General features: G+C 41.6%; 1 protein-coding gene across 1 annotated transcript; it reads right to left on the minus strand.

Annotated features, from left to right (window-relative positions):
• Positions 1-505: 505 nt before the first annotated feature.
• Positions 506-24,187, minus strand: LOC139717668 (uncharacterized). Its single transcript, XM_071629512.1, has 30 exons — positions 19,609-24,187; positions 18,820-18,858; positions 18,347-18,421; positions 17,758-18,039; positions 17,042-17,203; positions 15,982-16,120; positions 15,536-15,641; positions 15,092-15,242; positions 14,812-14,886; positions 14,228-14,368; positions 13,658-13,870; positions 13,045-13,224; positions 12,319-12,585; positions 11,774-11,972; positions 11,006-11,157; positions 10,245-10,477; positions 9,651-9,878; positions 8,848-8,956; positions 8,315-8,413; positions 7,483-7,643; positions 6,457-6,648; positions 5,881-6,007; positions 5,466-5,690; positions 4,881-5,031; positions 4,178-4,360; positions 3,215-3,375; positions 2,695-2,988; positions 2,135-2,203; positions 1,124-1,305; positions 506-621 (listed from the first exon to the last, which is right to left on the minus strand). The coding sequence occupies exons 1-30, from the start codon at positions 24,185-24,187 to the stop codon at positions 514-516; spliced, it is 9,282 nt and encodes a 3,093-aa protein (XP_071485613.1). The 3' UTR covers positions 506-513.
• Between the last annotated feature and the right edge of the window lie 612 nt (positions 24,188-24,799).

A 24,799-nucleotide genomic window follows, 5' to 3' on the forward strand; every position in this document is an offset into this window, starting at 1 on the left:
CGCTAAATATCGTAAGTTCCTCTTAATCGTGGGCAGGAATTAAAGCTGGTCATCAATGGTAATTCCATACATTTATAATGTTTAGGAACTGTACCCCTTGAATTTTATCTTTGAGGGAGGGGGAGACACAAACCACACACTCTTAAAACATCCGAGTCAGAACTGACCCGGAACTGGGTCTGTTGGGGTCATACACCGTTCCTGGTCAGAAATGACATGGAATGGGGTCAGATATGACCCCATTCAGAGTCATGAATTGGGTCAGTGTAACCCCATTCGGGGTCTTCATGACCAAAGTCTAAGTCATTTTTGACCCGAAACGGTGTGTGACCCCAACAGACCCAGTTCCGGGTCAGTTCTGACTCGGATGTTTTAAGAGTATAAGATGCTCGCTACCTCAGAATCTTACAAACAAATCATATGGCACATTTACAATGTGAAGAAAACATAATGATTTGGATTCGATCGGACGGACGCGTGAAGCTGCCTGCATGGATGTAGGTTGCTGGGAGGTTAATTAACAGGCGTCCCCGGGAGCGACTCCTCGACGATTGGTGGGGCACAGCCGACCTCGCTGTCCTCCGCGCCTTCTATATAACCAGGGTTGCCGTGGTAGTCACTCTGCAGAGAGGGATATAACAAAGGTAGAGACATCATCATATTAATAACTGGTATGAGATGCATGGTGTGAAGTTTAGGATTCATATCGCTCTTTGACTTTTACACGTTTTGATGGAAATCTAATGTTAATGGAGCTGTTTTTATTCTGATTTGCGATCGCAGCATGAGTATGCAAACCACCGTAGTCCCTGTTAAATCTCAAACATAATTGATAGTCTGTTTCAACTTTACTCAAACCCTTTTGATAATAGAATGCACGAGAATATCTATAAAACTGAATAAGTTTAATCTGTGAAAAGGAAAATAAGGTCAAACGTACGTAATCACAATCTACACATTATAATCGTAATGTATGTACCAGGTTGTACTAGTATGAGACGCTAAGAGAATAAAGTCTTGCATGGTCCAACACGACGTTGCTCCATGTAGTGCATTATTATGCTCAATTTCACCACAGTATCGGGACACTGAGTATAGAGTAAAGATAGATAGGAGCGCCAACCTTGGTCTGTCCACTTGATCCTCGTGGTGCCACCGGTTCTTCGACATCCACACCGACCTTGGCCGCCTGCTTGCCCTTGATCACCACAGCTACGACGGCGATCACGACGACGAGAAGGACGACGACCGAACAGACCACTGCGATGACGATTATCAAAGTCGTGGAGAGGCCTCCGGTAGAAGCTGCGGGTGAAAAGCAAGGGATAGATAATGATTATAGACCATTATGACGGCATATCAGATACTGTGTAGGCACATCTGTCAACGGGGAAAAGGCATGTTGTAATAAGGAAATTCAAAAGCTGCTTGGTTTGAAACAAGCTGTGATCAGGTTGTGGCGATTTCCTCATTGTAAATAGTAACCCAACTTTAGTGTGAATGCCTGATACTCGTGGAATACTTTTGTATCAATTGCATATATCGGGTCTTCATAATTCATCTTCGACAACTTAACAGGGGAATACTACACGACAGCACATTACATACATAACATTCTATGTAAAGAACACCACATTTTATCAAAATTTTACTTCGCTAAGGTAATTGAACTTTTCCTTGCGTTTCAGGTTTTTGTTTTTTTGTTTTGTTTTGTTTGTTTGTTTGTTTGTTTGTTTGTTTGTTTGTGTTTCTTTCTTTTTTTTGGGGGGGGGTGGGGGGGGGGGGGGTCTCTGTCATTTCGGGGGAGTATGGCAATTATCAAGAGCATCTTCCGTACCCAAAACTAAACAAAAAATTGCCGCCTCTGAATGAAGATATATAGCAGAATTTCGCGAACAAAAATAATGCTACAATTTTGAAAAAAAGTGAATGCACTTTACCATAGTTATAGAGACTGTGACAGACAGTCTCCTTTATAATCTCTTTGTATACTTAAACTCAAGTCATGGTTTACCATAAAAAAGTCATGGTTTACAATATTTCTCATGTCTTCTACATTTTTCATTCTCACGTCTTCACATACTTGATCACATCGTAATTTCTTTGGCTTGGGTAAGATTATTACAATACTCACCTCCGGCACCAACTGTTGATGAACCTTGCTCATTGGAACTGGTGGTTCCAGAATCTGTTTCAGTGATATCTACGTGGTAACAAAAGGATTAAGGGAAGGTCATTGCAACAAAGATTTTATTAACCCAGTCGAATTGTTTAGATGAGGGCAGGTGCTTTAAGAGATTCAAGTTTGAACGTCATCATCGTATGAATTGAAGTTGCAGATGGAAAAAAAAAATTATGTTACACCTGGAAATGAGATTACGTCAACATCTTCAACTCCGTTGGAATAAAAAAAAAATCAGGTATAAGAGAAAACATTGATGATAAACATTTACATCAAGGACAAATATGCAAATGTTCTTTAGAATTTGAAAGTGAATTCGACTGATTCTTTTGATATCTAATCAACTCACATAATGACTTTCAAAGACAAGACATCTTGACGAAATTTATTGAGATGTACTTGTGTAGCTGTCTAAGGAATAGGATATATCATACGTGTGCTGACACAGAGTGCAGGCCTACGCTTCAAATAAAAAGATCAGATGATGAGTATGAAGGGAATGAGATTTTTACCATCAACGTTATCAGTAGTGATGCTGTCCAAGCCTTCGGTTGTCTCTCCAGCCGTGGTGGGAAAGCCAATGGTGGTGGGTGCGTCATTCGCCATCAAAGTAAAGGCTGTGAGATGGCTGGTGGAACATTCCGATTCAGTGGCCGAATGGTACACCGTGTTCACTCCATCCGTACTCCACGAGGAAGTGTCGGTGTCCCAATACACACAGTCATAGACCTTGTCACTCTGTAGTATTGTAGCTGTCATGTTGATGCTTACAGGGCTGGAGAGTCCGGTCACGTTTAACTCCGACACTGCCATTTTATCAGAGAAAAAAAACGAGAAATAAGATATATTAAACGCTTATCTGGAAACGATTCCAAAAGGGATCTAGTGGATTGTAAGACAAAGCGTTGCAAAGAGTATCATGATAAATGCCACTCTGTGACGACCAAAGCCAAAAGGGACAGTTGCGTAGAATATGAATGACTCAAAGTGTGAAGAATTTGTATGAAGAAGCTGCGAGAGAGATAAACCTACGAGTGTCGGGGTTATACAGGTTGATCTCGAGGATGGCGGCGGCGCGATTGGTCTGGTCTTCGGCGCTCACGGAGTAGTGGTCAACATCGTCCTTGTACTGGGTGAACTGGATTTGGACTCCCGTGCAGGTGGTCGATCCGCAGTTCCAATTGGCGCCGTAACTGGGAAAGAGACAGGAGAAACGTTTTACAGACACTATAAGAAAGCACAATACAGCTGACCAGGATCTAATCTTAGAAGTATCTTTTCTCAATATTTTCCTCTTACGCTATGTTGTATTCCTTCACGTAAGTCTACAGTGATTATTCAATCAAGGCAAGGAAATGTATCTTTTAATTAATGCACTCTCTGCCACTAATTTACCGTAACGCGATATTTTCATTCATATTGGCCATGGCGTCACTTTGTTACGAATTTAAGGCAAGATGGCGTAGATATGGAACTGTCAGTGTCGTCTAAAATTTGCCCCAAAACATGGTCAAGAGCCATTCAACAGCCGAAGGACGAACGATGCCTGCAGAAGGTCACACGATGGCGCCCGAACCACACACGAAAGTTACACGAAGATGTTAATTTTTATCAAGAAGTTTACCCGAAGGTCACGCCAAGGAAGACAATGGCGATCCACACGGAAAAGTTGACCAACGCTCACGAAGTTGCAACTGGGGCATGAGAAATTCCACCGGAAGTCATACAATGGTTTTACAACGTCCTCACAAAACAAATGACCTGATGTTCATACAACGAGAGCCGAATTTGAACATTCCCCTTATCATACGTCCATCTCCAGTATTAAACATCAGCAGGAGGCAAACGGAAAATACGGAGCCCTGTTTGAAAGGAAGGGTATAAAGATAGGTCTAATGGTAGTAGATCTAACACCCATCTTAGCTTTGACAACTATTGATCGTTATAGTTGTTACGCAAGGAAAACAGGAATGGAGACAATCATGCTGTACTTACAGATTGGCGATTTCGTCACCGAAGTCGACGTCGAAGGAATCGTTGCCAGAAGTGGTTTTGAGCTTGCTGTCGGGGATGACGTAAAAGGCGCGAGTTGTCACCGTGTCGGTCTTGGTTTCCGTCGGGTCCGCTCCCAGGGTGAGCTCGCTTAGCTGACCCTGGACCAACGTATCGGTCAGCGCCCTGTAAAGCGACGCAGAGCAAAAGCGAGAAAATATCAGATTGTGTAAAAAATTTTGATGCATCACAACATGGCTGTCCTCTTACATCAATGTAATATCTGCCGGTACGAGCACTCAAATTTCGCGTCACACGTTGGGAGAAAAACAACAATGTATTATATCATATCGATTCTTTGTTAGGAGTAGGCCAATAGTGCGATTATGCATTGTAAGCGATATATTCTTAACATATTCAAGAATCTCTATGATACAGAAAAACCATCATAACTTTTTTTAACGTAAATTAACATTACCGTCATTGACGCACAAGCTCCCTGTGATGGAAAGTAAATGATAATGTAATCATATCGTATTTGCATAATTTATGTCGATGTAGGATTACTTTAATTGGTGTTAAATTTAAGTCTAGCCCATTATATTATGACAGCTTCATATTGTACAATCGCAACAGTAACGAATAGAAACCATATCAATTTGTGTTACGCCGTCGGCTGCCACCATGAACAGGGAACATCACTTACTTGATTTTGTCGATCATGTCGGAGTTGTACTGAGGATCGAGCTCGTCTGCGATCTCCGCTGTCTTCGTCAGGACAATCTCCGAGCTCGATTCCGGCAGCTCTTCATCGGCAAAGACAGCGACCAAGGTAGTAAGGATGTCCAACAATGTATCTGCATGTGAAATGGAATTTGAATAGAAAGTGTTCACAACGGAGTTAAATGTGTCTTCAAGCCACTACAATGTACTTCTGAAACTATTGTTGATATTGCATACTCATACTAATGATAATATTAATATAACACCTCTTCTACTTCATACAACTATAAACTATTACTATACTACTACTACTACCATTACTACTACTACTACTACTACCACTACTACTACTACCATTACTACTACTACTACTACTACTACTACTACTACTACTTCTACTACTACCACTGACTACTACTACTAGCATTACTATTAATACTGCGCCACTTCCATTTCAACGACTACTGATGCCGCCATTGCTAACTGTCCGCAACCAACTTGCATCACTTGCGAGTATCAATTCATGAGTGTAAAATAGGTAACGAAGAAAAAAAAAAATCAAACTCACCCATATCGGCCAGTGTCAGCTCGGCCACATTCACGGCGTTGCTCTGGTCCAACAGCGTGACGGCGTTGGACGTGTCCAGGACAGTGGCTTCGATCGCGTTCTCCAACAGCGACAGCTGTTCGGCAGCCGTGCTCGATGTCTCCGACACAGCTCGACGCTTCCTGCTAGATGATTGGTCGATCTGAGCGATGGTGTTGAGGTTGACTAGAGCTACCATCCAGTTTTCTGTGGCAATAAACCAAAATTTACTTTTGGTTGACACAATGACAGAAGCGAGACAATATTGACATTCAAATGCACTAAAACTCCATATGATGACTAAGAGTTCTCCTTAAAAAGACTAGAAAATCACAATGATAAGTTTCATTACCGGAATCTAATCATTTGGTTTTGAAACATATCGAGTGATGGATACCTTTCAGTTTCTCTGGTTCAACTAGATTGTTCACGCTCTCGTCAAACTGTTCTGCAGTGAACGTGGCCAGGGCATTAACAGTCAACGTCAGAGTGAACTTCGTGCAGCTGCCGTATGATGTACAAACCTGTGTCGTTGGGAGGAAATGAAATCAGTCAATTGAGTACAGAGAAAAAATGAACAAGCCACAGAATATCAAATTCATAAAAAGAATATCAGTAATAAGCTAATCAGAAGTATATAATTGTTTAATTCAGAATATGCAGAAATCTACATAAACACAGAATATGCGACGGTCTCTTCTCTTTTCTGGTGGTTTTTATGAACGAAATGAAAATTCTGTTTAAAATAATGTTCAGCATTTTGATATACAATATGAAATGCTTCAATACAAAGTAAAGATTTGTGTAAAGAAAAAATTGAGTTTTTACGAATACTGAACGACGATAAGCACACTTTGTTTGAAACATTCAAATGGCTTTATTGTTCATATTTCTATTTTTACCAAATTAAAGAGATAAGCTATTATTTTGAAATACGTAAGTAGAGATAACTGTGTAGTATGAAGAAACACACCTCAACGACAAACGAGTTTGAGTACGTCCCGTCGATTGACTGGAGACCGACCAGGGAGATGCGACCTTCGGACTGGGCGTCGGTCTGAGCGATGTAGCGCACGTTGCCGCTGGCCGTCGTCTGTATGAACATCTGGTAGGTGAGGGGGTAGGCATCCTCGTCGGTCACACACTTCTCTATCACGAAGACGAGCTGTGGAAATTAAGAAATGGAAACAGATTACAAAGTGCACAGGAAGATGCTTTCGATGGTTCAAAAGATTCAAAATCAGCATACTGATGCAAAACTATTGCAACGTTATACACATTCACATCGGACGTATTCATAAAAAAACGACCAGAATGCATGGAATCTTAACTAGTTTTCTTCGTATATGATAAAACTCATATTGATGTCAGAAATGTTCAATTCAATTATAATTCAAGAATTATACACTGATTAAGATTATTGCGCTAGTTATTGGAAGTATCAGTGATGGAAAACCAGTATTGATAAGCCATTATATTTGTTTTGAAACATTGGTACAGCAATAATCAATCCTAGCCCATTCAGCATCTCATAACTTCTCACGTATGCCCAATGCATGTACACCATCACCACTTTCTGATGAATAATCCATATTTCACAAGACGACAGACTAACTTAGATCAAACTGATGTATACGAGGTTTCATTAAGTTCCTAAACGGCGCAATTTAAAACATATCATGTTGTCTTCCAAGGAATTGCATAAATTGCCAAATACGAGCGGTAAACAGATAAAATAAAGAATTAAAACAGCAAAGCTGCGTCTAGTACCAAGACTGAGTTTCCATCCTGGCTATTGGCAACTGATCAATAGAGTCTGCTTCCACAATCTCTTTCTGATCACACAAGAAATGTTAAGGTTTTGAAGAATGTCATTTAAAAGCCATCACACCGTTGACAACCACGAACTCCCTTGACACATGGCTTGACGTAAATCTTAATCAGATCATTGAGCTAAAAATTGTAACTCCTTGACCAGATGGACATATATGAGACTGACCTGGTCAAGAACACTGTAACTAGTGGCGCCACTCTCCAGAGCCATGGAGCAGAGAGAAACGCCCGAGTAGGTCGTGGTGCTCAGAGTGGCGCTGGCCTCCTGCCCGTCAGCATCGGTGACAGTCATCCGGAACGTGTACGCGGTGCCTTCATCCAGGTTATCTGTAAAGTTACCAGGGTATTACCCCAGGAACGGAATAGATCAGCTCTCTTCTGCTTAGCGAGGCAAACAAATCCCATCCCTCCCGTAACTGAGTAATATAAGTTGGTCTAAATCTTGCCATGGATCCATCACTTACAGAGTGATTATGTCATGTCAAAGAGAATGGATTAACACGATAACATTATGTAAGACAATTATTGTTTACATCTTTTCATTGAATTTTATCCGTATAATACTTTCTTCTTTTGTTTACTGCCATTTTCCTGCAAAGTGTCTTCTTACTTTCGTGTACTATATTTCATTAAATGCTAAGGCAACAAAATAATGTTCATGCACTGCAATGACAATTAACAACAAGAATAACCTAGCTGATCATGGTTTACCTTAACCTGTCTGATCATGTGTTACGTTAACCTGTCTTTTAGTCATTTCGAAGAATGAGGAATGTAAATTGCAGAATATAATAAGTGCAGTCAGAGCTAACGGCCACAGCTACTACCAAGTAAATTATTTTGACAATCAAAGTAAATGAAAAAAAGAAAAAGAATGCACGTTTCTTTGCTGGTTTGGTTTGTTGTTGTTGTTGTTGTTATTATTATTTTTACCACTGCAGCATGCAAGGGAGTTTATTCAACCGGGATTTCCCACAAAAGATGAATTCAAACCTTACCTGCTGGAATGGTGACGTATGCAAGACTGTAGAACGGAGATGTAGTCACAAATTCAATACGGAATGGGTTGAAGCTATTTACATCAACGTATCCACTATCTGCAAAACACACACAAATAAGAGAGATGCATGTCGAATAAGTTTTATTTTTAATGTTGTTTCTATCTTTCAAAGCTGAGATAGAATTAATCAATGAAAATTGCTACGGACTCGAGTTGTTTCATAAAGAGAAGAGCAACATATCACTTTAAAGGCAGAGTAATTGCCACCAATAATACTGTCAAAGCTACCAAACAATTGCGTACAGTGTGTTCGGGCATTCAACGCTGATTAACAACACTAATGCAGATATTAGAGTGGAAAGCACAGATTGTGTAGGCAGTAGGCAGAGACATACAAAATTGCATACATATACAGACATAATTACATACATGCAGTGAACAAACGCACACACTTACTACGCATACATAAACACATAGACTCTATACATGCGTACATACATATATTTCTGCTTTTAAAGTTCTAACCCTTACTTGAGTCTGTCGACCAATCTATGGTGATGGCTGATGTGTGCACGACAATAGCCTGGAGAGTGAGGGGCTGATCTTTGCCCACCTTCTCCGGGAGGAGTTGGGTGAAGGCCTGTAGAATGGAGCGGTAAAGATCGTTGGAAACGGTTGAGAACGAGAACTACGTCAACCTTATATACGATCACCATGGTAACGTTCGAATAGCATCATTTAATTTCATTTATTTATTTCAACACGGCACATGATTCAGCCAGACGGCTGTTCTTCCTCATGTCCGTGTCATGTCATTCAGACACGTAATACTAGTAAACACTGCAGAAAGCGCTATGCAATAATTATGTGATATATAGAATTTATCTGATTTTAAGAGGTAAGCCATTCTAATTAATTTCAAGTGTGTGAAGGTGTATATAGGTCAATGTATGTGTTCACCATCCCTGTGTAGATGCATATATATACGTCGCGGTAAATGCAATGTCAGTCTCAATGCAGATTTCATACACTCCTTGAGTTTGAAATTCGGCAGAGGAGTTGAGGAGAGCTATATACTGAATAAACGTGTCGAGGCAAAATCGGGTCGAAAAGTGGCATGTGCTGGGCTAGGAGGAAAACAAGCCGTGTTATTCCAATATGACTCAGTCACAAGTGGGAGACACCACTATCAATCGACAGCAAATTCATATCGCAAACATTGCGAATACTTGCCTAAAGTTCTCATAAAGGTAAACATATTGGTAAATACTAAAGTCAAAGAATAAACTAAGAAGATTGCTGGAAAATTTGAACATGGAAAAAGGGCCGTAAACATAGCCTATTAGCTGTACCTGAGGCGGGTTTCCTGATTTGGTGTTAATTGTGATGCTGGCGGACGCAGTTCGGGAAACCTTGGCGATGTCAAGGGTGAACTGGTACGTACTATCTGGGTAGAAGTTGTTGGCATCGAAGGCTAGCGAGCTTGACACGGTGTCTTCTTGTGCGGGGAACACCTGGCGTGTGGCGCGGGATACGCATGTCTCGTACGATTCACCGTTCCACTACGAGAGGTAGAGAGAAAAATGTTCTCATAATGATCAACCTTTGCCTTTGTAACTTGTTAGAAAACAACTGACCAAAAAAAAAAAAAGTCTCAGGATGGAATGCAAATTGATAAAATCTATAGCTTAGATCAGTGTGCAACAATCAACGGCATCTATACAATCAGGGAACAGGATGTCAAATATCCATTTTGAAGACCATGAAAATGGCATGCAATTTGATGGAAATATGATGACGATCAAAGAGATCTACAATGTTACCCCACCCCCTCCCCCTTTTTTTATGAGAGGAATATTCGGGCGGAATTTTCAGAGTCATGAGTTTTGTGATTTTTATTCGAAAAACGAAAGATTTTTTTTTTGTACCTTTGTGCATGTCCAGACGTAGGTCATATCCTCGTCCTGGTTGTCTGGGTCATAGGACTCGGATCCGTCCAGGACGACCTCCCCACTGTCCACGCCAACCGTGATCTCGTCTCCGCGGTCGATGACAGCGACGAGGTCCGAGTAGACAGTGGTGACCGTCACCGACTGCGTCGCCACTTTGGACGGGTCACTGGCGGCAGACACAGAGACGGTAAATGTAACTTGGGAATCACCTGCATGGAAGAGAATCACATGGAGACTCCAGTTAATGTGCTATCCTGCATTTGTTTTTCTGAGGTGTCTTCAGGAGATGACGTCATCTAGATAAAGGCTATTTATGAATACATCAACTCAAGTATACACTCAATTGTAATCCGACCCCCCCCCCCCCCCAAAAAAAAAAGAACACGTTATACACGTTTAAGACAACATATTCGTTTCAGGGATCTACAAGTATAAACAGCTGACGTAATGGTAACTTGTACTGCAATGTAAGTGCCATGGTCAAGACAAGAATCCTTCTTAGTAATTTGCTGCTACGGGAAGATCTCCTTCTATTAAGAATTGCTATCCTAACATCTTAGGAAATGGGGTCCATGTATCTAGAAGGTCTGGTGTTAGAAAATCAGATTATATCATTCAATTACAACGAGATGACCTGTCTGGAAAGTTGATCTTCTCTGGATCTCTAACTTTTTTAAAGTGGCGGACAAACGTCGCGTTGAATGTTTGTCCGTGAATCAAGAGGTATGGTAGGCTACCTGGCAAGCTTCTTCCGGGTACGAAGAGCGTAGGTCTGGTCCTTGTCTGCAGGTTGAGGGCGATGGACGTGTCATCCACGCTCCACTCGTAACTCATCTGAGAAGCGCCCCCACATGCGTCGTGGAAGTTCACAAAGGCTGTTAGAGCAAACCTGCGATGTAAAGGCAGAAAAAAACACTAAATCAGTACAGATGACCTTTGCAACCATTTCTCCTTCAAAATACCTCTCTATAGTATAGTCTAGTATAGTTGACTTTGGCAGTAAGTGACGATTTTTTTTAACCTTTTAATTCCTGCCATAACAATAGTAACAATAGTATTCTTTGTCTTGGACCTTTGACAGCCGTTTGAATTATTATAGGGTTATGTCCACGGCAGGACACAGCTTAAATCCTTGCCGTGTTTTCACACCCCGTTAGTCATATCAAGAGAAGATTTACTCTGTGTTTTTATTTACTTTGTGTTATCTTTTGTTGGGAAAAAGAGAATGCAATAAATGAATTGAATTGAATTGAATTGAATTGAATTGAATTGAATTGAATTGAATTGAATGGAATTGAACTGACCTGAACTGAATTGAAATGAATTGAACAGAAAAAAAAACCCATTCTAGACTCACGACGTGAATTAAAGGGGATATAATCACTGCACAACGCTAGTTATCACCACTTGCTAAACTAAATTCCTTGCGTCTGATCTGTTGATCGCCATCCCCAAATGATGTAATTTTTCATTTGACTTATCGATTAAACCACTGGTTGACTTACGGTTCTGAGACGAGAGCCTGCGATGTATCCACCCTCTGAGGGATGATGACGACGTCGGGCAGAGTTTCGGCAGACCGAACGACCTGCAGGGTGGCCGTGTCGCTCTCACCCAGGAAGTTCTCTACGATCACGCTGAAGTTGTACGCCACGCTGGCATCGAGATCGGAAGCTGAGATCGTGAAATATGCGCCGTCGGCAGCTGTTGCGAGAATCGCCAACAAAAATAAGATTTTCAAAAGTTATTTGCTTTTTTAAGAAAAATAAGATTTTCAAAAGTTACTTGCTTTTCTACACACATTTGTATGTTTCTTATGTTTACTCATTAGCCAGCTTTAGCTTATCAACGCTTCACCGATGCGGCTTTGAGGCAAATAAAAAGATTAAAGAGATACAAAACAAATGTTGCTCTGCAAATACGCAAGACAGCTGTTCCCATCTTTTCAATAACGACATCCTTTTTGTGGCATACTTTGTTCGAGACGAACTTACATACAGACAGACAGACAGACAACAGACAGGAATAGGTATTGGCATTATTTTCATACCACTGAGCGCATCAGAAACAGTAGAGGACACCGATCCGTCGCTGGAGACATTCCACGTGTAGACGAAATCTCGCCCAGCATTGCCGACGGAGGTCAGAGAGCTGAGTCGCACGTCGCCGCAGGCGCTCGGGGTCGTGGTCCCGGAGAGGTGGGCATGGACTGTGACGGGAGAGTCAGGTGCGGCGGCCGTGACGGAGCCGGAGACGAAGTGAGCGTAATCCTCGTTTCGCTGTTTCAGAGCGTTCTCCTTGAACGTCAGCGTATCACCTGGACGGAACATAACACCGATTAAGTTTGTTGGCAAAAGTGATAACGTTGATATCTGTTTTAGATAGCAACTAAAGCTTTGTACCTGTTTAGATTTAGACAGCAATTGATGTCGTCAGCTGAACAGCACTTGGCAATCCCATTGGAGTTGAAAAAGTTTCCCTGTTCCTACACTATGAGGGATTTGTACTATGCTGATTGTGCGACTATTCTGATACTTTCCTTCCACATTTCTTTCGTTACCTGTTATCATTGTCCTGTGATCGTGTCGGTAGAATTATTCTAAGTCACATTCTGCCAACTATTAAAGAAGGGCCTACACCTGGCCTATAGTCCTAGTAGGCCTACACAATTAGTGAAAGACTGAGGTCAGTTTTTCTTTAAACTTATATTTTAACTACATATTGCACTACATGGCAAACGACAATCTGAGGTGATCCCGAAAGAACGTTTTCCTACCTGGTGCCATCAACACCGAGCTGTCGACATCACTCGGTATGACGTATATTCTGTTGGAGTAGGCAAAGGCAAGGCAACGGGCGTCAGCTCCCAGCTTCGTGGTGTTGGCGAAGATCGAGTCGCAAGACTCAACATCACCTTCATTGATGAATCTGTCGAACACCAGTGTGAGATAATGACCTGCGAAGGAAAATGAGATTTCAGACCAAGTTAGATATTTCACCGCTATTTGGGAATAGGCCCTATACTGCCGTATGATTTCAGTGGCGGATCCAGAGGAAGCGCACCGGGTGCCCTCTTTTATTTTTTATTTCTTGCCAAAAAAAAAAAGAAATAAAAAAGAAAACTGGGGGATGCTTGCGCACCCTCTTTAATTTTGTAAAGGCGCTCTCTTCTTTACGAAATTTCTGGATCTTCCCCCGGATTTAATATATATTGTATTTCATAAAGCATCACGGTTTAGGTCAACATGAAGCTGTTTCTCGCGTAACTGCACGTCGCAAGCAATGTTATTATCTGATATAAGGTAAGACCCTGGAGTAGGTGAATGTTGAAGACAAAAGTTCATCGCAAGACTGAGATGTTGCAGTATTGACTCTCTGTCTGTCCTTACCTGTTGGTGAGAACTTGAAGCTCTGTACGATTGGTGACGTAGCATAATACGTCAGCGTGTATCCCTCTCCACCGGGCGTGTTGAGGTAGTCGATTCCATTCAGGGACGGGTAGACGGTGACTTGCGTCGAGGACTGAACCATCGGGCCAACAAACAGCAGCAGCTCGTCATTTTCTCCTCCAAACTCTCCCTCGAACAATAGCCTCTCGGTATCTGGAAGGCGGATTGATTCGAATGATGACGTCACAGAAGAGTTAAAGCTTTCGGAAATCATTATCGCCAAAACTTTCACTTCGCTGTATGAATGACACTTACCAGATTTAACACGATTTCTCTGAACAGATTCAAGGTCTGGAAAATCAGTCTCAAACGTTTTTCTCCTGCTCTTGTTTTCTGGAGCAGTGTGTGTCATATTTTTGCAATTTGATTGCTTTATGATCAATGTGTATTGATGTGAATTTTTGTCACCTTGGTTCTGCCTTTCAACGTTTGTACTTCACCCTGAGTCTAAACTTATTTGTAATCATAAAAACATACGATATAGGCCAGACAACGGTCTCAAGAACTCACCTGTATACACAATGGCCAGTGGAACAACGATGTCCTTGTAGGCAGTGAATGCTCCGTTGGATGACGTCATATTGACGTAGACGTTTGTCAAGCTGAGGTCAATGTCGAAGTCGGTGTCGGTGATCTCGCTGATGGTAATTTCTGGATGTGTATGAGCAGAAGTATGTTGCATTTTGGGAAGCAGCTCATAGTTACTTTATTTATGAGTAGGGAGTGAATGGATAGGGGTGGGGCAAGAACGACTCATGCACCTATCCTTCCTGACACAACACGTTACATGATTACGAAATGCGCAGCACAAGTGAGAGTGGCCAAATTAATAAATAATGTAATGATCTTCATTAACCTCCGGGTGTTTTTTTTTTATTTCCTTCAACATACAACCAAACGCAACCTGCATAGCTGAACAAACACTTCATTCGATTTTTCAGAATGTTGTTTAAGGTGTGGCAGTGTTCAGCATTTCAAGGCAGTCGCATCAGTCCTTGGTGGAACCATTTGAAGGTTTTATAGGAATTATTGGAGTATCATATTGGGCATAATGGGATGGATGAGGGTAAAAGCTTAGGGTATCGTAGACTTACCTCCATACACGTAGAGTGTGACGGAACTCTGGGAGTATGAATCGCCTCCTGTGTTCAGATGAACTGTGTACGTGCCTGCGACAGTGATAAGAAATTGATTTGCATAATGTAATCTCACGTGTTCAAAGCATTGTTATAAATAAATGCCCCGCATCAAGACATTTTATTGAATGAAAAACAAAACCCTATGCGACAAAATCGCATGAAATCAATGTATCTGGACGATGCTGATTTACCCATACACGTAATGACGGGATTTCGAGCAAAGCTTTGATCTTACCTTGAGGAAGATTTGCAGTGCAGTTGAAAACATTTGTTTCTTCATCCAGGTCAGATATATCCACAGCATCACCAACTTGCTCGCTGGAATCATCCAAGTACACACACTGTACTGTCGAGGCATCCTGGAACCCTGCGCCTCGTAGACGGATCTACATCGAAGAGTCAAAGGGGATAATATCATAAAACTTCCTAAACGCATGGTAGGAACCTTAAGGGACTATAATACAAGACAGTACAAAATGTATACAGGCATATGGGACATATGTGAGCTATAGATTAACCATAGTGTGAGAGAAGAAAACTGAGCATATAGGACAGAAACTGCACAGTCATATTCTCACAAAACGAAAGTCTGCCAATCTGTCAAGACATTTACGAGAATTTAAAGCTTGATAAACTGTTGATGCAAAAATAAAAAAGAAAAGAATAAGAAAAGCTGTACCTGATAGTTGGCATTAGCCGGAATGATAGACGGGGAAAGTTCGTCAACGGTAAAGCAGGTGCTGCCGTCTCCGTTACACACCCCGCACGCGTCCACGACTTGACCGCTGAAATAAAAACCAACAACACAGATATAATTATGTATATAAAAACTCTCTGCAACATGATTTTCCTGTGACCATCTGTTATTGATACCGAAATTTTAAAAATTCTTTCATAATCCCACCGTTAATCAATCAACATCAATTATTTATCGCACTGAAGAATCGAAAAGAAAATGGGACACTATGTATCTTGTCGCCAGCAGACATATTTTCATAGCTATTGTTGTTGTAATTAAATTCTATTTGTAACGGGACAAGCAAACAAAAGAAAAAAAATGAAAGACTCCAAGTCATTATGAATAATGTTCGCCGCAAGTGAGACATGCCTCGTTTTTCAACTCACCTGTTCGCCACTCCGTCACACCCGAGACAGGAATACGCCCCTGATGTCGTATTGCAAACGCCACAGTCGGAGAAACCCGTAGTAGCATTGAGGCCAGTATTCCCACCAGTACAATATTCACATTCATTAATCTCAGCAACTGGTAGGGGGAAATCAAAGTTTATACAAGCAGAGAGGAATATAGGGGAAACGAACAAGGAAAAAAAAAAGAGAAAAAGAAAACAAGAAAAGAGTGCAATATTTGTAACATAGTTGCGATGGCGTCTATGGGCCCACTGGTATTAATTAGCACTATACAGACTGCGCTACGGAAATTAAGAACGCGTGAACAAATTGTATTATCTTCGTAACCAACCAAACAGCTTTTGCTAAGATAATGAATACGGCGAGGTGAGGTGACCTTAATGTCTGATGCGTAATTGTTCCGCCACCTCAACTCCCCTTCCTATTGGATATAATCAAATGAAGCTAGCGGGTCTGTGGCTGCTTAATACAATTGTATCCAAAATAATGCAATTTATATTATAACATAGAAAGAACTAATCGATGATTCTATATCTAGACAGCTTTTATAATTATGAAGTTACTAAGCTGGAAAGTATTCCTTTCAGTAAATGATTTCTCAACTTGGGTGAGGGTACTGTGCACATTTTGTTTTCATCAACAAAGTCGAGATATTTGTGATACGCAATGCGAGGAGTAGAACGATATCTGAACCATCAAGGAATAATGGAACAAATGGAAGTCACGCAGTGATAAATAGGCTGGAAAGACACAGTTTTCCTTTGTGATTAAGTAGAACACAATCATGTAAGACCACCAAATCAGTATGATCGAAGAGGACACTTTCTGTTGGTTCACTTTCATGGCACTAAATATTAAAGATTAACAAAGCCTTGGGGTATAGAGTCATTATAAGACGCACGGATTTGAGCGAAACGATATATGTCATTTGCGCACAACATCAATATATCACAAACCATACTGACGACAAGAATCCGGACTAGTTGCAATGCTGGTTCCTAAAACTCAGAAAATGCAAGAACGACTTAAAACTCACAGCCATTGCAGTCGCCGTGGCAGTCCTTCGTAGAGAAGATGTTACCATTCACATCGGGCATCACGCATTCGCCGCAGTCGTTTTTCTCCCAAAGCCCTTTACACACCCCGCGACAGTCCAACGAGTCGGCGCTGGCATTGACCATCAACCCCGTGGCGCCACCTGTTAGGAAGCCAGAAAGTAGCGTACATAATTTCATGAAAATAATAATGCATTCCATTGAATGGTTAGACAGCTCATGTGTATTTGTATGTGGTTGTGTTTGATAACAGTGCTTCCTTCATAATATCTACACCACACAAGTGCATAAATGTAGCCTCAAATTGGCTACCGGAAACGCATTATTGTAGTGGCGAAAGTATAAAATTTTGATAATGACGGTTTCTCATGACAACGCAAAGCAAACCACAATAAATGAAAAAAAGCACTGGCTATCATTCTGATTCTGAGCTGTGAAATAGCGCTCTTGTATGGCTAAGTAAAACAATGTAATGCTTAGTACCACTTATGTATCATTATGTTAAGTTAGTTGTGTTACTTACAAATGATTACGTATGTAGCTGGGCTGTTACAAGTGTAGTTAAAATATTAGGAGACACGGTTAAGTAGTTAGAGCATATAAACTTGGAGAATTCAACTTGATAAAGAAGATGAAATATTATTATTTTCTTGGAAACAAATGAAGAAATGTTTTGGAAATTATTGCTTTGACCTACCAACGCAAATTTGACAGGCATCACGGAAAGCTGTCCCGTTGCAGTCATCGTTACAATCGATGTCCACCCCGTCTTCATTCCAGCAGTAGCCGCACTTGTCGAAACCGAAGTTGTTTTCCCTGCCCGTGGTTCCGTTGACACACCAATCGCACTCGTTGATGAAAGCCGTACCTTCACAGACGAATGCGCAGTCGCGCACGGCGTTGCCTCCACATTCCCCGGCACAGTCTCTTTCGGCATCTCCTCCGCACACTCCATTGCAGTCAGTGATCAAGAGACAAGCTGGTGGTACAAAATCGTATTCAGAAATAATGATTTTCTGGTATCCTCTTTCCATGTAGAGTCCATGAAGTATACTAAGTCTCCGAGAATCTCTTAAGGTCAAACTCTGTTCAAAGGACTTGGCAAATTATTGAAAGAATTCTGAAAATCACAATTCATTTTCTCACTTATGTATTCAGTGTGAAATAACATTCGGGACTATAGCTCGTCTGGAAATAAACGAAACAGCATGTGTATGGTTTTATCAAGACACAGTGCTTGGAGTAAATTCGATGTAATTTTTCTGGAATACTTTTCGTTCTTTTACCTTCAGCCGTTGAAGTCTTCTGAGTTGTCGGCGTGCTGCCCGTCACACCATCGGGCTGTTGTGCTGTCGTGAGGTCTAAAATGGAGACATTAGAAAATAGGAATCATAAGCCACGTGTAAAGTAATACAAAGTGCAATGTCCAAATCAAGAATAACATGATAAAAAAAAACAAAAGTCGAAGATAACATTCTCTCCTTGATGATGAGCATCACATGAAATGGAATCACTTTCACTAGTAAAAATTATCAAATGTAAACAAATACACTGTATCTTAGATATGTAAAAAAAAGTAGCATATTTCCAATTACATACTGTACTACATGCCACATTACATTGTATCTGTCGTTACTTTATATCTTATATATATATATATATATATATACGTGTATATACCTCTATTGTTTGTTCCATTTTTGCTGTCGTACCGTATCATAGATACACATTGCGCATGAAATGGTTGACCATGACTTACCATCACTTGGCGGCGGACACTGGATGCTGTTCACATCAACTGTGCGATAAAGAGATGCACAGTTTGGAAAAAGACAAAGAGAGAGAAAAAAAATGTTGCATTAGGTCAGCATTCACACTGCTTCACACATTTTCTAAATCATATTCAGCCACCTTAAATGTTAGTTCTTCACACTGGACAATCTTCTGCTTTCAGAATAATCTGAATAAGACAGGCGGAAGCTTGATGGTGATTTACGATTTGCTGATCTTTGTTTGTTTGTTTGTTTTTTAAGATAATATCAGCCTCCTCCAGTTTCTTTTGGTGCAGATGCTTCGGACAAAATAGATTCTATGTTTTTCGTATTCTCTCCTGGCGATTACACATCTCATCTTTGTTTGATGCTGCAAAGTCTTGTTATTCTAGGAAAGCAATACATGTATGTAATATACCATAATTGATTATTGTTTATTTCATAGTCAGCGGCAAACTAATGTTACCATAAAGATTTGATCATATCAAAATGCGTTAAGGACGAGGTCCAGTATCTGATGATCTTATGATGTTCTCATATTTTGGAAATGATGCAATTTTGGTAAAGGTAAGTGTAATATACAATGGCAGCAATATACAGCTGTATGTAAATCATTTGAAGATACATTTCGATAATTGAAAAAAAAAAACATGATCCACCATTCTTTAGATAACACCTTTCATCATCACTTAGACGATAAAAAACAATTCTGCATATATAACGGTACAAACGAAATATGAACATGAGAGTTTATGAAACAAAACATATGCGCTTACCTTCTTCCCCAGAGAATGACGTCACAACGTGAGCACACAATTCATCCGTTGATTCAAAGCCAAGGTAGTCGTGGATATAGGAGTTCATCTCACTGATGCTGATATTCACCAGAGGGGAAATGAATTCCAGCGCGTCCCGTGCCAGGCATGCGCACTTGTCCAGATCTTCAGTGAAGTCAAAAATCTGCTGAACCATTTCTGCCGCGTACTCAGACAGCTCATCATCTTCAAGGCCCTGTAGCTCATTGCAGAACTCGTCATGGTTGTCATACCCGATGGCGTCCATCGCGATCAGGACGACCTCGTTAAACTCGTTGATGCCAAAGGGAGACTCTTCACCCAGAGAATTAAAGAGTGAATTGAATACGCCGTCCCAACAGGAGCAGATTTCGCCTCCTAAGGGCAAGAAAATGGTCAACCATTCGACAGCAAAGTCGGATATGAGAGTGGGGATATTCTTCCCAGAATTTGCTACACCGGTGAAGGCTCTACAGATGTCCTGTTCCTCGAAGGCGGTAAGATTGTAAAGCTTCTCTAAGGAGTTAAAGAGATAGGATTCCATGTCAACATTTTCGAAATCGTCGAAGCTGACGCGCCCGTTGCCGTGACAGATTCGAACATCGGACAATTCAATTGCGTGATCTTCGTCCTCACTTTCTGATATCAGCGGGAATAGATCACTGAGGCAGGCTGAATATGCCCTGGAATCATCTCCAGACAGCAGAGTCTCACACATCTCATCAACGATCGGGAATTCGATGTCAGCGCCGTCCCATATTTCGCACGTCTTGTGCGCAGCATCCGCGATGTTGTCCGAGTGGAGCAATTTAGTCGCGATTTTGATGATTTCTACAACGCCGTTCCTGATGTCCTCGGAACTCATGCTCTCTTCCTCACTCTCAAATAAGGAAATGATTGGATCCAGACTGACTGTATAATTACCTTCCAGATCATAAATCGATGTAATAACTTCACAATAGTGGGCGCTGCTATTGAAACCTATTTCACGGCTGACATTGATGCCAATCATATTATCAAGTACAGTCATAAACCCTTCGCAGAATTCCTGCTCTTCCGCGAGGTTCCACACGCTGGAGGATATCCGATGCACCATGTCTTCCATGTACGTGGTGTTATCCAGTGCAAAGGAAAGGTGATGACAGATATGATCACCATCATCGTACCCACCAAAGAAAGAGAAAACTGTTCCTATTATAAAACCTGACGGATCTGGGTTTTCATGTATCGCTGAATAGTAGTACTCTTGTCCTCGGTTGGTCCAGTTGAAGCATTCTGCCACCCCTGGGGTTTCGCAAGGCGCCACCAGTGGCGTGGAGCTGTCAAAGCGATTGAAATCGCACAGATACCTTCCTGCTACTCTGCCCATAATTTCCACACCTTGTTCCAGAAAATAGTTGAGAGTGTAGGCCTCACCGACTTCTTCGTCAAAGAAGATGTCAGTAAGATGGGAACATGTGTCAACGGAGCTGCTTAAGTTGACATGTAAAACATTTTCCACCATTCCGAGGAGCCATTCCCAGTCAAAATCAGACCAACCGTCGTAGCCAACGATATCGAAGTACTGAAGGAGTGGAACCAGCTCGTCTGTACAGGCAATGTATGCAGCCAATTCGTCTCCCGTTTTAACAACATGGCATATGTCATCAATGACTCCTAATTCCTCAAAATCGATATCTGAATCTTCCCAAACACCGCAGGTCTTGTTTATGGCGTCACCAACGTGATCTGACTTAATCAACATCGACACAATTTTCAACATTTCTATGGTTGCATTTCTAATAGCCTCGGGGTCAACCTCTTCATCATAATTTTCTGTGTATCCTGCGATTTCAGTGACCATGTACTCGTATCCTTCTGTGACAAACTCCTCATTGTCATCAGTATCAGTATCCTCAAGTCCAAGCAGATCAAATATAGGATCGAGACTTATAGAGTAATCGCTGTCTTGCTCGTAGATACCGGCGAGGGTGGAACAGAACTCGGAACTGTCGTTGAACCCGATGTATTGGCTGACCTCGCTTCCCACCATACCGTCAATCACTCCGAACATGCTCAAGCAAAAAGCTTCTTCTTCAAGGATGTTATAAATGCTTCCTTGAATTCGGCCAACCAAATCATCCATGTGCGTCTGGTTGTCAAGTCCAACGCTGATGTGATGGCAAATATGATCGCCGTTTTCGTAGCCACCGAGGAAGGAGAATATTGTACCAATGACGAATCCAACTGGGTCATCCGAATTTTCTAAATCTGAGTAATAACCATCACCTCGAACAGTCCAATTGAAGCATGCTTCAACACCTGGTGTTTCACATGGTGGAACCAACTCTGTCGTGTTGTCGAATTTACTGAGGTCACACAAATACTTGCCAGATATCCTGGCAAACAATTCAAGAGCTCTGCTCATAACTTCCGGTATCGTGTATGTCTGTGCGACAGTGGGGTCAAATATCATGTCAGTGAGATGTGAGCATGTCTGCGTGGAATCATTAAAGTTAAAATCAAAAGTGTCACCGACCATTGCAAATAGCTCCTCCCAGTCAATATCATCTCCAGGGGAATACCCACCATCACACATGGATTGAAATGTCCATTCGTCTTCGTAGTCATTGGACTCCGTGATAGACCGGCAGAAAGCATCGTCTGTCGATTCCGATATTTCGCACAGAAATTGTACAGCTTCGTGGTTCTCAAGATGATACAGTACACCAGCAGTGTCAAGTAACCTGTTGAACCATTCCTCATTGCTGAGGAAGTCTCCGTAGATGTTTTCTTCATACATTGAAAGGACATCGGACTTTATAGATTCGGAAGTGCTATCAAACAGGCCAGTGATGGTAGTGCACAAAGCTCCGTTGGAGGTTGCTTCAGAGTAATTACGCGCCGAAAGTCCAGTGATGTTCTCGAGACGTTGTAGAGTATTCATACATTCTGTGTAATCATTTGTAGTCACTTCGATGCCGTGCATTATTTGTTCTATGATTTCGCCTAGTTTGTCATCTCCGCCTCCGGAATTCAGCTGAGATGATGCATCCATTGCATTGTCACAGAGTTCGCTGATATCTCCAAAATCTCCGAGTACAGCAAGAGCGGCTTTAAGAATGTCATCTGAGGTTTCCCAGAAAAACGTGTCTTCCCAATCTCCGCTGCCATCATCGTCGCTTCCGCAGTAGTCGCCATACGATCGTAACCAATCAGCCAGGTAGATGTAAAGAACATTGTCGAAAATCATGTCAAACTCTGTACCGAAGAGTAACCCGGCAAGCCCATAGCATGTATCCCAGCGGCTCTGTCCGTCAGGATGTGCGATATTGTTTATGATTTCCGATACTCCGTAGTAATACGGAGACGTTATCAGAGACTGATCGACAGTGTGATCCTCGGTATCATCTTCATTACACTGACTGAAAAAGTCCGAACTGTTTTGCAATGCTGCGCAGTAGCTCTTGTCCAGGTCGTATAAATCTATGGCGTAGCAAAGGAGCTTCACAGATTCAACAACGTCATCTTCGACAAATAGTGCACCCGCAAGCGTGACACGAGTATCAAACCATTCCCTTTCAGAGAGATAAATGGTGTCATTAGAAACCATGCTGATGGCCTGAGATAGATCGGGTTGAAGACTAAAACTGTCAGAGATAACATCACAAAGCTCTTGGTTAGTGTCGTATGTTGAAATGTTGACGGCACTGATATCCAATTCTTGGCCAATGTGAGCCATTAAAGCCAGACATTCGCTCTTGTTGGCTATGACGGCGTAGACTGCATTTTTCAGGTCTTGCACCATGTCCTCAAGGTCAGCTCGGTCATTCTCATCCTCTGCTTTGCGGAACGATTCTTGGGCATAGTTGCAGAACTCGTCGTTGCTCCCAAAGTTACCTAGATAAGTGAAAGTTGCCCCGAGCAGTTCAGCCTGATAGCTCTCATCGTTCCAGTCGTTGAAACATTCCCACCTGTTTGACTGTGGCACTTCGTAGACGAACATGTAGAGCAGACGATCAAAGACACTGCTGTAATCATCGACTCCAGTGGACAGTAGCTCATCAAAGCCCCTACACATATCATATTTGCTGACGTATTCCAAACCCATTGAGCCAAGGACCAGGGTCCTCATAACCCAGTAATTGCTAGTGTGGTGGAAGAGCGGCACGTACTCCGATTCTTCTCCGATCAGCGTCGAAAGCAGTGACCATGTGTCGAGGCATATATCATACACTTGCTCGTAGGAACCATTTCGCAGCGCCTCCAGGATCGGGTCGCACAATTCCTGCATAATACCGTCCGTCATCCAGTTAATCTGTGGTCCCAACTCGACACACAGATACCCCATGGCCTGGACGACATCGTTGGCCCTCCATGCCGACCCGACGATGGAAAGGATGTTGCTGACACTGATGTTCGGTACGATAACGCCGGGAGAAGCAAACAATAAGTCTTCTGCTGACTCTAGGTTGAATTGTCCTTCTGTCGTCCATTCAACATTCCAGTAGGAATCGTCGTTTCCGTGTACGACTGCGAAGAATAAGGCCGCCACAATCAAAATGCCTAACTTTCCCTTCATGGCGACGACAAGTGACTTATGTCAAGTCTCGGTTCACGTTGACAGGCGGAATCCGTTTGGCGCTTACTCTTCAATAGAAGACTGGAAGATCATGTAAAATAAATAAAGTAGAATAAATAAAATTAAGCATTACGGAATTATGGATTTTATAGATGCTTTCAAATAGTGAAACCACGTAGATGTTATTATCAAAATGTATAATTGAATACTCTGAGTGCATACTGAATGGTTGCAACAATTCATGTGAGTGATTTAGAATAATGACATCATAATTCACTTTCCGAAAGATTGTAATTTTCCTTAGGAGAGAATTATCTCTTTGGCGCAAGTCTGATTTTTTTTTAATCGCCTTTCAAGTATGAATGCGCGATATTCCTTTTGACTACTTAATTTCTTTCGGAAATTATATGTCACAGTAAGTTCACATACATTGCATAAAGTATGATGTATAAACACATTTCCTTGAATAATGGCATATATTTCTGATATATGAGGTCGAAAATATAAAACAAGAAGCTATAACAAGTAAGTGAAAGTGTCATTGAATTACATAGTAGCGCCGCAATGGATTTTTACTATTTTACCTTACTAATAGTAAATCGTGATTTTTCA

The sequence above is a fragment of the Diadema antillarum genome, unplaced genomic scaffold, assembly GCF_040938485.1.
Source record: "Diadema antillarum isolate AM-2024a unplaced genomic scaffold, OU_Dant_1.0 scf00000000, whole genome shotgun sequence".
In the NCBI taxonomy this organism is placed as follows: Eukaryota; Metazoa; Echinodermata; class Echinoidea; order Diadematoida; family Diadematidae; genus Diadema; species Diadema antillarum.